The sequence below is a fragment of the Oncorhynchus mykiss genome, chromosome 15 (assembly GCF_057628025.1).
Source record: "Oncorhynchus mykiss isolate SJ-2025 chromosome 15, ASM5762802v1, whole genome shotgun sequence".
NCBI lineage: Eukaryota > Metazoa > Chordata > Actinopteri > Salmoniformes > Salmonidae > Oncorhynchus > Oncorhynchus mykiss.
The window spans coordinates 59,915,619-59,932,208 of record NC_143036.1 but is presented as its reverse complement, the minus strand read 5'-3'; the positions used below and the strand labels follow the sequence as shown (position 1 = coordinate 59,932,208).

The 16,590-nt window shown below is 40.6% G+C and overlaps 1 protein-coding gene across 50 annotated transcripts in view; it reads right to left on the bottom strand.

The window, feature by feature from the left end:
- Nucleotides 1-5,699: 5,699 nt before the first annotated feature.
- LOC110490359 (CUGBP Elav-like family member 2) overlaps nucleotides 5,700-16,590 on the bottom strand; it is a 243,817-nt gene continuing 232,926 nt past the window's right edge. For 29 of the 50 annotated variants that reach the window (XM_090200495.1, XM_090200510.1, XM_090200484.1 and 26 more), the window contains 4 exons: nucleotides 12,779-12,958; nucleotides 12,291-12,434; nucleotides 11,936-12,107; nucleotides 5,700-10,299 (listed from right to left, as the gene is read on the bottom strand). In XM_090200495.1, the coding sequence (XP_090056621.1) occupies nucleotides 11,980-12,107; nucleotides 12,291-12,434; nucleotides 12,779-12,958 (452 nt within the window). In that variant the 3' untranslated portion in view covers nucleotides 5,700-10,299; nucleotides 11,936-11,979. Of the gene's footprint in view, nucleotides 10,300-11,447; nucleotides 12,108-12,290; nucleotides 12,435-12,778; nucleotides 12,959-16,590 lie in introns of those variants that run through there. The other 21 variants (XM_090200500.1, XM_090200509.1, XM_090200504.1 and 18 more) reach the window with 3 other exon arrangements.

Sequence of the window (16,590 nt, the reverse complement as noted above, 5' to 3'; positions counted from 1 at the left end):
AACGTACCTGAATTTTCTGAAATACATTGTTTGTTTTTTAGAAAGATAAGCTTGAAATGGGTAATTGACTTGACAACCAAACACACATTTTATGGGCTCCTAACCAATCCCCTGTATATAGCCCTGTTATTGTTATGTAATTTTCTTGTGTTACTTTTTGAACTTTTTGTTTTTACTTTAGTTTATTTAGTAAATCTTTTCTCAACTCTATTTCTTGAACTGCAGCATTGGTTAAGGACTTGTAAGTAAGCATTTCACGGTAAGGTCTACCTACACCTGTTGTATTCTGCGCAAGTGACAAATACAATTTGATTTGATTTGACATATCTCCACTGAACTAAAATATAAATGCAACATGTAAAGTGTTGGTCCCATGTTCCATGAGCTAAAATAAAATATTCCAGATAGTTGCCATTAGTACAAAAAACGTATTTATTTCAATTTGTGCACAAATTACTTTACATCCCTGTCAATGAGCATTTCTCTTTTGCCAAGATAATCCATCCACCGGACAGGTGTGGCATATTAAGAAGCTGATTAAACATCACGATCATTACACAGGTGCACCTTGTGCTGGCGACAAAAAAAATGACACAGATGTCTCAGATTTTGAGGTAGCATGCCATGTTGACTGCAAGAATGTTCACCAGAGCTGTTGCCAGATAATTGAATGTTCATTTCTCTACCATAAGCTGCCTCCAACGTCATTTTAGAACATTTGCCACTACGTCCAACCAGCCTTACAACCGCAGACCATGTGTAACCACGCCAGCCCAGATCCTCAACATCCGGCTTCTTCACCCGGTGGATCATCTGATACCAGTCACCTGGAGAGCTAATGAAACTGTGGCTTTGCACAACTGAAGAATTTCTGCACAAACTGTCAGAAACCAGATGGCCGACAGCGTGTATGGCGTTGTGTGGGCGAGCGGTTTGTCAACATTGTGAACAGAGTGCCCCATGGTGGCGGTGGGGTTATGGTATGGGCAGGCATAAGCTACGGACAACGAACACAATTCAATTTTATCAAAGACAATTTGAATGCACAGAGATACCATGATGAGATCCTGAGGCCCATTGTGCCGCCGTCCTCACCTCATGTTTCAGCATGATAATGCACAGCCCCATGTTGCAAGGATCTGTACACAATTCCTGGAAGCTGAAAATGTCCCAGTTCTTCAATGGCCTGCTTATTCACCAGACATGTCACCCATTGAGCATGTTTGGGATGCTCTGCATCAACGTGTACGACAGCTTGTTCCAGTTCTTGCCAATATCCAGCAACTTCGCACAGTCATTGAAGAGGAGTGGGACAACATTTCACAGGGCACAATCAACAGCTTGATAAACTCTATGCAAAAAAGATGTCGCACTGCATGAGGCAAATGGTCACACCAGATACGGACTGGTTTTCTGACCCACGTCCCTACCTTTTTTTATGGTCTATACTTGTATTCCCAGTCATGTGAAATCCATTGATTTAAGGCCTAATGAATGTATTCTATTAACTAAAACTCAGTAAAAATCTTTGAAATTGTTATATGTTGCATTTATATTTTAGTTCAGTGTTTATTTATCCCCCCCCCCCCTGCCGACAGCACCCCCATTCCAAAACTTCCCGCACCATGGACTAACTCATTGATCCTGCTTTGTAGTACACCCCTCTGTTCTCACCCTCTCACTTTCCCAATTTCCTGTTCTCTCTCCCTTTCCAGTCTCCTGTTTGTTTCTCTCTCCCTCTTTCTTTCCTTTGTAGAAGTGTCTGGAAAGTACACCTCCCAGTTACAGCAGGAAGTGTTTTCACTGTCCCCATAGGGAGTCTGGTAGAGGGAGAGTGTGGCAGTGTTGTGTTGGAAGTGTGTGCTGTGCCGGTATCCCTGTAGGGTGTCTGAGCATTTGAATTATGGAGAGGTTCTGTGTAGCGGTGATGTAAACACTGCTGTGTCTGACAGTTCTCTCTCAGACTATTCTATAGTATAAACATAGTGCAGTGTATTACTTGTATATCATTTGTAACTGTCAGTGCCCTACTATTTCACTACTATTAGTCTATGATAACATTATTGCTAGTGTCTACTACTATCTTGACCGTACCTTGCCTGAATACACGTTTTTAAATAAGTGACCCTGATGGCATGTGTCATGAATACATTAGCATAATCTGATGTTTGACTGATTTGGATTACCTGATTTGGATTACCTGATTTGGATTACCTAGCGATGTGGATTACCTGGTTAGACGTAGTACTTTACCATGTTACTTAGATGTTATGTGTTGGAGGATCTTACCTGACATGTGGCTGTATTCTCCAGGTGAGGTCAGAGGTCATAGTGAGTGTGCACCTACCTGATTGGCCCTTTTTGATAGCAGGTGATAATATGGTAGAGTTGCTTTCGCAGTCCTGAATGCGAAACTCAAATCCGGTGAAAACACCTTCCTAGTATTGTTTCACCCGTCTCCCCCTATTTGTCAGGTCATGGACTCTGCAAAGTGTCGAAAGCGTTCCACAATGATGCTTGCCAATGTTGACTCCAATGCTTTTTGATACACACAAAACTGTTGAGCGTGAAACTGGATTCACCTGGTCAGTCTATGTCATGGAAAGAGCAGGTGTTCCTAATGTTTTGTATCAGTGTAGGTTTAGATATTTACCAGGTTGAGTGTGTGCAAATTGTAATAAATAAATACATTTCATAATAATGTCAACCTGACACGGCCTAATTGGAGCAATTTTTCTTTGCGTCCCCTTTTTCTGTCAGACAGGTAAAGCATTAAATGTGCTTTTTAAAATACCTTTCCCCCACCTCCTTTGGCTTTGGTTTGTGGATCGGAAAATGGATAACCACATGAGAGAAAGAAAAACCTGATCCTCTTTCTGAAATTCTAGGCGAGATTATGATAATAGTAATCTACCCACGGTTATGAACCACACGCTACATGAGTTGTATTGTATGTCCTCCCTAAAAACCTACAATCAATATTTCATAATATGCTTGGTTGAGTATTGCACTGATGAAAGAATAGACTATCCCTTGGCACAACAAAAAAAAGCCTGAATCGTTGCAGTTGTTTGCCTCCAGCACCAGCCAGACCTCATTTTTATAGATCAAAATTGTTGTGAGGCGTAGAAATGAAGGGTCCAGTAAATGTACAGTGCCTTGCGAAAGTATTCGGCCCCCTTGAACTTTGCGACCTTTTGCCACATTTCAGGCTTCAAACATAAAGATATAAAACTGTATTTTTTTGTGAAGAATCAACAAAAAGTGGGATACAATCATGAAGTGGAACGACATTTATTGGATATTTCAAACTTTTTTAACAAATCAAAAACTGAAAAATTGGGTGTGCAAAATTATTAAGCCCCTTTACTTTCAGTGCAGCAAACTCTCTCCAGAAGTTCAGTGAGGATCTCTGAATGATCCAATGTTGACCTAAATGACTAATGATGATAAATACAATCCACCTGTGTGTAATCAAGTCTCCGTATAAATGCACCTGCACTGTGATAGTCTCAGAGGTCCGTCAAAAGCGCAGAGAGCATCATGAAGAACAAGGAACACACCAGGCAGGTCCGAGATACTGTTGTGAAGAAGTTTAAAGCCGGATTTGGATACAAAAAGATTTCCCAAGCTTTAAACATCCCAAGGAGCACTGTGCAAGCGATAATATTGAAATGGAAGGAGTATCAGACCACTGCAAATCTACCAAGACCTGGCCGTCCCTCTAAACTTTCAGCTCATACAAGGAGAAGACTGATCAGAGATGCAGCCAAGAGGGCCATGATCACTCTGGATGAACTGCAGAGATCTACAGCTGAGGTGGAAGACTCTGTCCATAGGACAACAATCAGTCGTATATTGCACAAATCTGGCCTTTATGGAAGAGTGGCAAGAAGAAAGCCATTTCTTAAAGATATCCATAAAAAGTGTCGTTTAAAGTTTGCCACAAGCCACCTGGGAGACACACCAAACATGTGGAAGAAGGTGCTCTGGTCAGATGAAACCAAAATGGAACTTTTTGGCAACAATGCAAAACGTTATGTTTGGCGTAAAAGCAACACAGGTGAACACACCATCCCCACTGTCAAACATGGTGGTGGCAGCATCATGGTTTGGGCCTGCTTTTCTTCAGCAGGGACAGGGAAGATGGTTAAAATTGATGGGAAGATGGATGGAGCCAAATACAGGACCATTCTGGAAGAAAACCTGATGGAGTCTGCAAAAGACCTGAGACTGGGACGGAGATTTGTCTTCCAACAAGACAATGATCCAAAACATAAAGCAAAATCTACAATGGAATGGTTCAAAAATAAACATATCCAGGTGTTAGAATGGCCAAGTCAAAGTCCAGACCTGAATCCAATCGAGAATCTGTGGAAAGAACTGAAAACTGCTGTTCACAAATGCTCTCCATCCAACCTCACTGAGCTCGAGCTGTTTTGCAAGGAGGAATGGGAAAAAATTCTCTCGATGTGCAAAACTGATAGAGACATACCCCAAGGGACTTACAGCTGTAATCGCAGCAAAGGTGTCTCTACAAAGTATTAACTTAAGAGGGCTGAATAATTTTGCACGCCCAATTTTTCAGTTTTTGATTTGTTAAAAAAGTTTGAAATATCCAATAAATGTCGTTCCACTTCATGATTGTGTCCCACTTGTTGTTGATTCTTCACAAAAAAATACAGTTTTATATCTTTATGTTTGAAGCCTGAAATGTGGCAAAAGGTCGCAAAGTTCAAGGGGGCCGAATACTTTCGCAAGGCACTGTAGCAAGACACACACGGTGTAAAATCCTTCTATAAAAGTACACACATCATTCTTTGAGAACATGTTCTCAACTAGCCTACCTGGTTAAATAAAGGTGTTCTCAACTAGCCTACCTGGTTAAATAAAGGTGAACTAAATTCTTTATTTGGATACATTGTCATAGGTCAAATTGATAGGGAATCTATGTTTAAAGGGTGTAGCTTTGACTCTTTCCTTTCCTATTTCTCTACATATTAGGGGATGCAGTACTGACACGGTACAGAAGTGGAGTTGGACACAGACATAGTAGACAGACCATGCCCAGAACAGTGTACAGCACAGGCCAATCCCTGATGAGGGAACCCTCACATTGGCCAATAGCAGCCGTTTCCTAATCAGGGAAAGCAGAAAGACCTGCCCTCTTTTGAAACGTTCCGGCCAATTAGGTAGTCAGGCAGAGACACATTGGAGGATGACGCAAGGCCGGTAGGCACAGAGCTTGATTTATGATAATTCAATTGTTGTGAGAGTGGTTAAGTCAGATAACAGTTTTGTGTTCCTACAACTCACAAAATCCTGTCAAGCTATTTCTTGTTGAAATATTTGTCATTATCATGGCCCCCGAGCACCATAGCCTAAAGTAGAATTTTGTTTTCCAAATTTGATTGACAAATGAATTTTTCTCCAAAAGGTGATGAACTGTCACATCATCTTGGGCTACAAAGTAATATACATAGACACACCTTGATGTATATGTACCATGTTTACTGAGGACACCATAGTGAGTTGTCACTTGGGGATGAAATCAACTGTACTATGTGTAAAACAAGGAACAAACACCAGAGAGGAAAAGGAGAGATTGAGACGTGAAACGTGGGGTTGTGTGAAACACTACGACATCAGACAGCCACTGGAACACGACAACAACAACAACACACACACAGAGACGAGTATTAGGAAAAATGGTTTAATATCGGAGACAGAAGCAAGTAACTGCATCACACAAGAACATACGTTTACAAAAATAATTCTGACTGCTTCAGCTACACAGTTAGTTCACAGGGGACAGAGAAACCAGAAAAATCTCAACAGTTAAAAGCAAAAACCTCTAATTAGCATCTTTTTTTAATGAAACTAATACATTAATCCACTGAAGGTGACTAAATATTTATATTCCTAATTGTCTTATCATGTAGACGTCACAATACAGAAGTTAAATGAAACTTACCGTTTTTTTTTTTTGTATAGACAAACTATTTATAAGCCAAAAAGAAACCAACACTCGCCTAACTCCTCTTTTGAAAAGAACAACACTGAAGTACGGAAAAATAAGAAGTTAATTAATTAAAGAAACCAAGCCAAAGTTCTTCTAGAAAATCGTATATTAAAAGACAACGTTCTTGATGCCAGCTATAAATCATACTCGGGGAACCAGTCAACAAAGGTCAGGCCACATCATGAGGCCAGACAGGTTTGTTTTTCTAATAGTTTTTTTTTTGTTTCCTTTAATCTCCAGTATAAAAAGTTTCACTGGTACAAAATGCATAAGTACAATCATTTGTAGAAATAGGAAAGCCTGCATTTTTTTTGTACTTTTCCAATCCCATCCAATGACAGATTTCGAAGTGTTGTCAAACAAACATACAATACGCTTACAGAATCCACTGAAATGCATTGACTTTGGCTTCTCTCAAGACAATACTTAAAACTATTGAAATCCTTTAGAATCAAACAAAATGATATTAATCTACAGACAACAAGCTCTTTACGGCACAGAAAGAGAGAGAAAACAAACATTACCCCCCAAAACTAGACATAATAAGCCAAAATGCAAAGAAACTACAAGTTGTTTTTTTTCCTTTAAAATGTCATTGTTTGATATAGCACTTTAGATAATAATAAATAAAAAAAAAGAGAACAGAGAACGGAACAGTGACAAGATTGAAAGATTACAACAAGCATCGGTGATGACAGCCCCTGAGATGTGAGGCACTCAACAGACACTCCTGTCTAACGGTCTGTCTGCGGAGGACACTCTTGTGCTTTTTCATAAACATCTAACAGACTGCAACTTCAATCAGACTACACTGTGCCAACCCGTGGTGTGTGTGTGTGTGTGTGTGTGTGTGTGTGTGTGTGTGTGTGTGTGTGTGTGTGTGTGTGTGTGTGTGTGTGTGTGTGTGTGTGAGCGAGCGAGCTGGGAATTGGGGGATGCTTAAGTTCTGTAAAAACACACACATCTCCCAAAGTATAAGTAGTTGGCTAAGGGATGAACCGAAAACAAACAGAAAAACCCAAGCCTCTACGCCTGCAACCCATTATGCTGCACCGTGAGTTGATGTAACTCTGTTGTCTGTTTATGTTGCCTAATGTATTTAGAGTGCAAAGATGTTCCTCACAGAGAGGATTCCTGAAGGGTCTGAGGCCTAATAGGGCAGCTGTCTTATAAGGAGACTTCGATCAGCTCACGTTAATGACAAAATGATCTATTAACATTGGTATATGTGTAGTATGACATATTGGCAATCCTGATTACTTTTATGCAGGTAGTTAGAGCGGTTTTTATGGCATTACTCATGCTTACTGCTTTAGGAAATGTCAATTTGATATGCTATGGACTCAACTGAAGTTTGGCATTGACTTGGTCATCTGACATGGTAAAGGCTCTGCCTCTTGGCCGAGACGGTTGTTTTGCTGTCCAAGAACTGAACAAGATAGTTACCCTTTCATCTCATTTTATTTCCCCTGTCTGCACTTTACAAACCCTCCTCCATTTGGCTCGGTATTTCAAATAAACCTTGTTATTCTGTAAAAAGACGATGGAACAGATAACAGTAACTTATTTTCCCTTGGTTGTCAGTTTGAGAGCCACACTTAAAGAAGAAGGTGGCCATTTTGCCTCTCTACTCTGCGTTGTGGGACAAAATGGTGACACGCTTACCCAGAGTTGGAGAAGCTGGAGGTACAGTACAATACAGTACACTTAGACTTGGCAAACACCACCTACTTACATACAGATGTTTAGATCCGATTAGACAAGTCTTTCGATACAACACTCCCTGGTTAAGGCGACTGGTGAGTTTTTGTATAAAATAGTGCTGCGTTTTGCAGACCGTAAACTAGGTTTCCAGGGAAGGGAATCGGGGCAGTTTTACAGAATACTGAGACTGACGGACAGACAGCATTGTGTCATGTAAACGGATTGACTATGAGAATCTTGACATAATACTTTGGCATCTCAACACTGTTTTGGCCAGTTACACTACATTACACAACATTTACAACAGGGCAAACATATTTCTGTAATAATGGTGTAATTACCAATACTGGTACATGTCCATAAGAAACTGTCAACTGAAGAAACAACAAAACCAAACAGCTGAAAATCATTCTGTACTATCAACGTTGTTTTGTCTGGGTCTGGGGAGGGTTTGAGGCTTGTGTGGGAAAGTCTTGCCCTTCACTTACCTTATGAAAGCAACGCATTCATGTTGTTTGAGGTGACACATACATGACCAGCAAATAATGATGCCCCTTCCCAGTCTGTAGCAACTTCAACTAAACACTTGTCCTTGATTTAGGTTATAATGAGAGAGATGAAGCTTAAAATAAGGCTTGCAATTTGTCAAAGCGAAAGGATGAAGCGAGAGTGTTTGGCGAGAATGTGTGTTCATGTGAGTGTTCATGTAAAGGCTTGTGATAAGGCTTTGAAGAATGCTCGGTATAATGGCTCATGTGAGAACTGTCTGTGTGAGTGACATGTTGATAGAGAGAGCGTGTGAACAGTAATGTAAAGACTGGTGGGCAGGAACATGGAAACTGGACTGTAGAGGCGTACACACTCAGGGGCTCTCAATCACAACAACAAAGTAAAGTCAACTGTGAGGTCTGCTTGAGTGTGTGTACGTGCGAGTGGGTGTGTGTGTATATATATATATATATATATATATAATATATATGACACATGGGCACTTTTTACATCTTTACAAAAAAAAAGCTAAACATGAACAGTTTCAGGCAACAAGACCACAGAATAGCAAGTTAACAAACTCTTTTTTTAAATCTATATTTTTACATATGAGGGATCCATACAAAACACTTAATAAAATACCCATGTTATCAAATCATTTGACCAGAAATACACTGACGCGCTATAGACAGAATGTACCTTCAAGTTTTGGCACTAAACTCCACCGACCTTGTCTTTTTTTTCTTTATAAGAAAAGAAAATGACATTTATAATGAACAACAAAACACATCTAAATATTGTTTCCCACGATAGAAATAAAATGATATTAACATTGATGCTTCACAAGCCGACATGTTATATATATATATATATTTATATATTCATATATATATATTATTTTTTTTTAATTTTATATAGCTAATTACCCAACAAGAAATTTAGCAAATTGGGACTGCTTAAAATAAAAAAGACAAAATGAACAATTATAATAGTATTCATATGAAAGGCTTTGTCTATTGTTCAAGTAAACAGATTTTTTTTTTAGTCTTCTCTTTTAAAACATGAGACACTTAAGACCGTTAGACTTGTAATGAAACCAAAACTAAACTCACAAGAAGCACCAACGTTAACGCGGGTTACAGGTCATTTCTTCTTTTTTTTTCGCTCTATAATTTAAACAGTAGAAAATATAGGTCATTTCTTTATCATGTGCATTTAAACCACGGATTGTCTATCTGTGAGTCAGTTCAGCAAAAGGTGACACGTAGGTAGCATTTCTCCCCCCAAACAGGGCAAGTCTTTTTTTGTTGACATTTTTGTAATACCTTAAACTACTCTAGAAAAAAGTGGTTCTATATATACTTTAATGAGAAACAGAGCCACTTAAAATGGCCTTATCAAAAAACTTTACACTGCCTGAAAAATGTAAAAACAATTACAGAGCTCTGAGAGAGTCTAATATTGATCAGACAGTTTTTATTCAGAACTGTTTGGAAGTAGTCTATTTTTCATGGACACCGACAGTGTCTGCTTCTGGCCTCATATTGCCAGTGGAGCCAGAAACAAGACAGCATGCCAATCCCTGTGCTGAACTTTCAAGTTTACTTTAAATGAAAAAAGGAACAAAAAACGAAACCCAACATAAAAGAAGGAAATTAAACCTAACTAAATAAATCTAATGGAAATCATTTTGCCACAGGGTTGTTCTGTTTTTAAAAAGAAACGTTTTGTTTTTGTCTGTAAGAGTTCAGTCTTTTTGTATGAATGATGCTATACTTCTTCACATTGATTCGCTCCCCCCCCCCCCCCCCTCCCTCCCGCCCTCCTTCATGCACAATGTACCCCATTTACCCCACCTCCCCAAAATAGAACAAAATGAGGTCACATGCAAAAAAAGTCCAAAAAGGTCACGCTAAGTTCAAAAGGTCAGTAGGCGGAGACCAGGTTATGATCAGGTGAGCTCAGAAAAGACATCAGAAAACAATGACGGGACGATGAGACTTTTTGTATTTTTTGGGTTTTTGGACGCCACGCCACAGAGACATGCTAGGCAAACGATGAGCTAACAGGCATGGAGATGGGTTCTATAGGAAGAAAACAGGGGAGAGGAGAGAGTTACACACAGGACAGAGAGCCAGGGCACCACATTACTACAGCATTAAAATCAGGGGAACAACACACAACAAAACAACAATGTAAACCACCAGGTCATAAGGTCAACACCACAATTTTATATCTCTCGCTATTTTTTTTATTTTTATTTTTTTTTACAAAAATGATTTACAATTTGGATTAATACTAACAGACACACATTTACTGTACAAACACATTATCACACACTCATACACAGAGCAGCCAAAGTTATATCCATCAGTACCACATGCTCCTGGAGAGCAAGGAGGATGGATTGTCATTTGGGAGAAACTGTTGAAAAGTTTTTGTACAGTACAAACGAACGAAACATAACGAAACAAACACGTGAACAAAAAAACGAAACGCAAGGAAAGGTTGAAATTTGACAGGTGAAGTACCGATACTGATGGGGAGAGAGGGAGAGAGAGAGAAAGAGCTGATCACGGACGGATGTGATGCACAGACAGAGAGAGGTGTATGACAGTGAAGGGAGCAGAGGCAGAGCGAGGTGTGAACGTGGCTCTGTTCTAGAGAATTCTACAGTTCCGAATTTCAGAAGACTACTCGACAAGGTTCTATTCTAACGGATTCGGTTCTTTATAGGATTCCAATAACTTAACGATAGGCAATAAATAAAATCATTTTTTTCTGAGGCAGTAAGAATTTTGTATAAAAATAGAACTGCTTTTTTTACAAATAAAATGTACAGGCCTGTGGCTTTCGCTACTTTGAATTAATTTTTTTATCTCTCAAGAAACATCAAGTATTTTCAGTTAACTTCCCACCCATACATTTTTTTATCTCATAGCCTTCATCAGATTCTGGATGTTACTTTAAAAATGTTCTACACAATATCCCTTTCAACAAAGACCAATGTGATCTGACCCAGAAAATCGTAGTTTGCTAACATTGTTTTAGTGTGAAATAAACATTCTTCACATAAAGAAATGACTGGAGTCATGATAATAATGAAATAGAGGACTGTATGGGATGCTGTCGTTGACTGACTAACAGGTGAGAGGCCACTAAGTTTTGTTTTTTAACCCTTTGTTCCCTGGTGTCTGTCAGCAGGCATCAGGGGTCAGAGAAGCAGCGGTGGTTGGCCCGGGAAACCAACACCAGGAGGTCAAGGGTCATGTGCATATCGGTGCGTGGTGTGTCAGAAATGAACCCTTTATATCGACATTTTATCAGGCCTCAGGTTCACAAAGAGAACAAACAAAACCATATAGCTTGTTTTTTTTTCTTACTCTGTTTTTGGAGTAATGAAATTCTTCTGATAACAGTATATAAATAATCACGTAGAAAATTAAATATGTTTTACAACTGAAAAAGCTACCGATGATAGCTACTTTTTTTTAAAGTGGTACAAAATAAAGGTGGTAATGGAAGCATTAATGTGAAAGATAATACAAAAAAAATGATAATAGTAATAATAAATAATACTGCTGAACAAAAAAGCTAAAAATAAAAAAAGCTCAAGGAGAAAGTAGTGCCTCCCTCTGGTGGTCAAATGTTGTCCCCCCCCTCCCTCCACTTCCCTCCCCCCGTCCCTGTGTAGAGGTCGTGGCTCGTACGGGGACTTACCCTAGCAGTGGTAACATGGGAGCAGATAGGCCCTAGTGCTAAGATCAGTATGGTTTGCTGTCGTTCTTGGAGCGCTTGAGCTGCACCTTCAGCCTCTTCATGCCGATCTGGAAGCCATTCATGGCCTGGATGGCTGCCTGCGCCGACACAGGATTGTCATAGCTGACGAAGCCTGGGAGGCAGAGAAGGAAATGGACCGGGTACAAGAGAAGAGAGAGGGAGAGCGAGTTAGAGAGAGAGAGGGTGCCCAAAAGGATGTAAAAGACGTAGAAGAAACTCAAATGATTGAAAAGGAATACAACATGTAATTCATACACAGGTGTATGTGTGTGTTGGTGCATTTGTGCTGATGTACCGAAGCACTTGCTCAGGTTTGTCTGTTTGTCAATGAAGACTTTGGCAGAGACCACATTTCCAAAAGGCATGAACATCTGCAGGATGTCCTGGTCCCCAAACTCCTGGGGCAGGTGGTAGATGAACAGGTTGGCACCTTCAGGCCCTAACAGGAGAGAGACATGGGACAGTAGCGGGTAAGGGTTAAACCCAGAGACATACAGAGTGAAGAGATTATAGAGAGTTAATGCAATTTATCCCACTATGCTCTCCCCTCTACCCTCAGTGCCCAACCTGTGTTCTGGCTACCCGTGGTTAGTATCGTTGTTGCATTAGTAATCACACTAGAAAGCTTATGGCTGTACTGGGAGTGCATACCTCTCTCCCAACACTCCACCGCTTGATTCCTTCACTTCCCCCTCAACTCTCCAGAACCCCCTCCACCCTCCTGTCTCTTCCTTCCCCCTGTCCCTTCCCTCCGCCCCCTGGCTCCACCCCACGCCCACTGACCCTCTTTCTGGCTGCCGGCGGCACCTTGCTGCTGCAGCAGGGACTGGCTGTAGAGGGTGGGCAGGGCTGCGGCTGCATACTGCTGGATCCCTGAGTAGGCCTGTGTGAGCGCGTCCATGGTGCCCGCCGTGCCGTTGGTCAGCCCCGCGCCGCCCAGGCCTCCGTTCAGGGCCGCCATACCTGAGAGCATGTGAGCAACTTTACATAAAACCCAACAGTACAAAAAGAAGAGTGCACTTACTCATTATACATACAGTACACACATTATACATACAGTACACTCATTATACATACAGTACACACATTATACATACAGTACACTCATTATACATACAGTACACTCATTATACATACAGTACACTCATTATACATACAGTACACACATTATACATACAGTACACTCATTATACATACAGTACACTCATTATACATACAGTACACTCATTATACATACAGTACACTCATTATACATACAGTACACTCATTATACATACAGTACACTCATTATACATACAGTACACTCATTATACATACAGTACACTCATTATACATACAGTACACTCATTATACATACAGTACACTCATTATACATACAGTACACTCATTATACATACAGTACACTCATTATACATACACTACACACTCATTATACGTACACTACACAACTTATACATACAGTACACTCATTATACATACAGTACACACATTATACATACAGTACACTCATTATACATACAGTACACACTCATTATACATACAGTACACACATTATACATACAGTACACTCATTATACATACAGTACACTCATTATACATACAGTACACACTCTATACATACAGTACACACATTATACATACACTACACACTCATTATACATACACTACACACATTATACATACAGTACACTCATTATACATACAGTACACACATTATACATACAGTAAACTCATTATACATACAGTACACACTCATTATACTTACACTACACACATACATTATACGTACACTACACACATTATACATACAGTACACTCATTATACATACAGTACACACTCATTATACATACACTACACACTCATTATACATACAGTACACACACATTATACATACACTACACACATTATACATACAGTACACACACATTATACATGCAGTACACACATTATACATACACTACACACATTATACATGCACTACACACTCATTATACATACAGTACACACTCATTATACATACAGTACACACTCATTATACATACACTACACACATTACACACACACACTCAACATACACATTCACTCTACATACATATACAGTGGGGAGAACAAGTATTTGATACACTGCCGATTTTGCAGGTTTTCCTACTTACAAAGCATGTAGAGGTCTAATTTTTATCATAGGTACACTTCAACTGTGAGAGACGGAATCTAAAACAAAAATCCAGAAAATCACATTGTATGATTTTTAAGGAATTAATTTGCATGACATAAGTCATGCAATAAAAGCAGAACTTAATATTTCGTACAATTACAGAGATCATACGTTTCCTGTAGTTCTTGACCAGGTTTGCACACACTGCAGCAGGGGTTTGGCCCACTCCTCCATACAGACCTTCTCCAGATCCTTCAGGTTTCGGGGCTGTCGCTGGGCAATATGGACTTTCAGCTCCCTCCTAAGATTTTCTATTGGGTTCATTTTTGGAGACTGGCTAGGCCACTCCAGGACCTTGAGATGCTTCTTACGGAGCCACTCCTTAGTTGCCCTGGCTGTGTGTTTCGGGTCGTTGTCATGCTGGAAGACCTAGCCACGACCCATCTTCAATGCTGTTACTGAGGGAAGGAGGTTGTTGGCCAGGATCTCGCGATACATGGCCCCATCCATCCTCCCCTCAATACGGTGCAGTCGTCCTGTCCCCTTTGCAGAAAAGCATCCCCAAAGAATGATGTTTCCACCTCAATGCTTCAAGGTTGGGATGGTGTTCTTGGGGTTGTACTCATCCTTCTTCTTCCTCCAAACACGGCGAGTGGAGTTTAGACCAAAAAACTATATTTTTGTCTCATCAGACCACATGACCTTCTCCCATTCCTCCTCTGGATCATCCAGATGGTCATTGGCAAACTTCAGATGGGCCTGGATATGCGCTGGCTTGAGCAGGGGGACCTTGCGTGCGCTGCAGGATTTTAATCCATGACGGCGTAGTGTGTTACTAATGGTTTTCTTTGAGACTGTGGTCCCAGCTCTCTTCAGGTCATTGACCAGGTCCTGCCGTGTAGTTCTGGGCTGATCCCTCACCTTCCTCATGATCATTGATGCCCCACGAGGTGAGATCTTGCATGGAGCCTCAGACCGAGGGTGATTGACCGTCATCTTGAACTTCTTCCATTTTCTAATAATTGCGCCAACAGTTGTTACCTTCTCACCAAGCTGCTTGCCTATTGTCCTGTAGCCCATCCCAGCCTTGTGCAGGTCTATAATTGTATCCCTGATGTCTTTACATAGCTCTCTGGTCTTGGAGAGGTTGGAGTCTGTTTGATTGAGTGTGTCTTTTATACAGGTAACGAGTTCAAACAGGTGCAGTTAATACAGGTAATGAGTGGAGAACAGGAGGACTTCTTAAAGAAAAACTAACAGGTCTGTGAGAGCCGGAATTCTTACTGGTTGGTAGGTGATCAAATACTTATATCATGCAACAAAATGCAAATGAATTACTTAAAAATCATCCGATGTGATTTTCTGGATTTTTGTTTTAGATTCCGTCTCTCAAAGTTGAAGTGTAGTTATGATAAAAATTACAGACCTCTACATGCTTTGTAAGTAGGGAAACCTGCAAAATCGGCAGTGCATCAAATACTTGTTCTTCCCACTGTAAACACACACACACATATTCATTCAACACACACACACACACACACACACACACACACACACACACACACACACACACACACACACACACACACACACTCAACATCCCACTCACTCACTCACTCACTCTACATACATAGACACACAATGTAAAACACATTTCATACAGGATATGTAAATATATGCACAAAATATTTATTTTATCTCTCACACACACATAATACACTTGTCCTACATGTAATAGACATTAAAACACATAACACAGAGGTGAATGGAGAGCCTGGCCTGACCCATGCAAACTGGAACACCACAGCAGAAATAAGCAGCCAGTCGCTGAAATATCACCATGACAACATCCCTAGCCCCCCACCCCACACACACAAGACACTCAAGGCCTAACGTATGAGTTTAACATCCACACTTCAGAACCCGCTAGTGTACTCAAAAAACAATATCTCAATATTGGCTCAATCTATCGCTCTCTGCCATTTTCACCACTCACACAGAGGAGAAATCACCTCACTACTGTTAGACCAATCAGACCCCAGACCAACAATGTCAAACACCAATCAAATGGCACGTCCCTGGCATCAAACGGCATGCCCCCATTCTTATTTGGCCATTTAGAGGGTAACGACGAGCAGCAAGGTTAAAAAGGACAGCTGCACTTGTTAGTGTGGCTTCACTGCCTAGCAGGGCAACAGTGTGAGGGGATCGATATTCCCAAATGACCCGCCGCCCGCCACCATCTGACAGAGAGGTAAATGATGACCACGGCGCTGGAAATTATAGGTCACTCATTTATTCAGGAATAATTGCACCGTTGACCTTTACGATTCAATTAAAGCCTAGATGTGCTTCAATGAGAGAAGGAGGGGAAAGGGGGGGGGGGATCAATGTGAAACTGGCATTCTCATCGTGTTTGAGCGGAGGGGGGCTTTATAA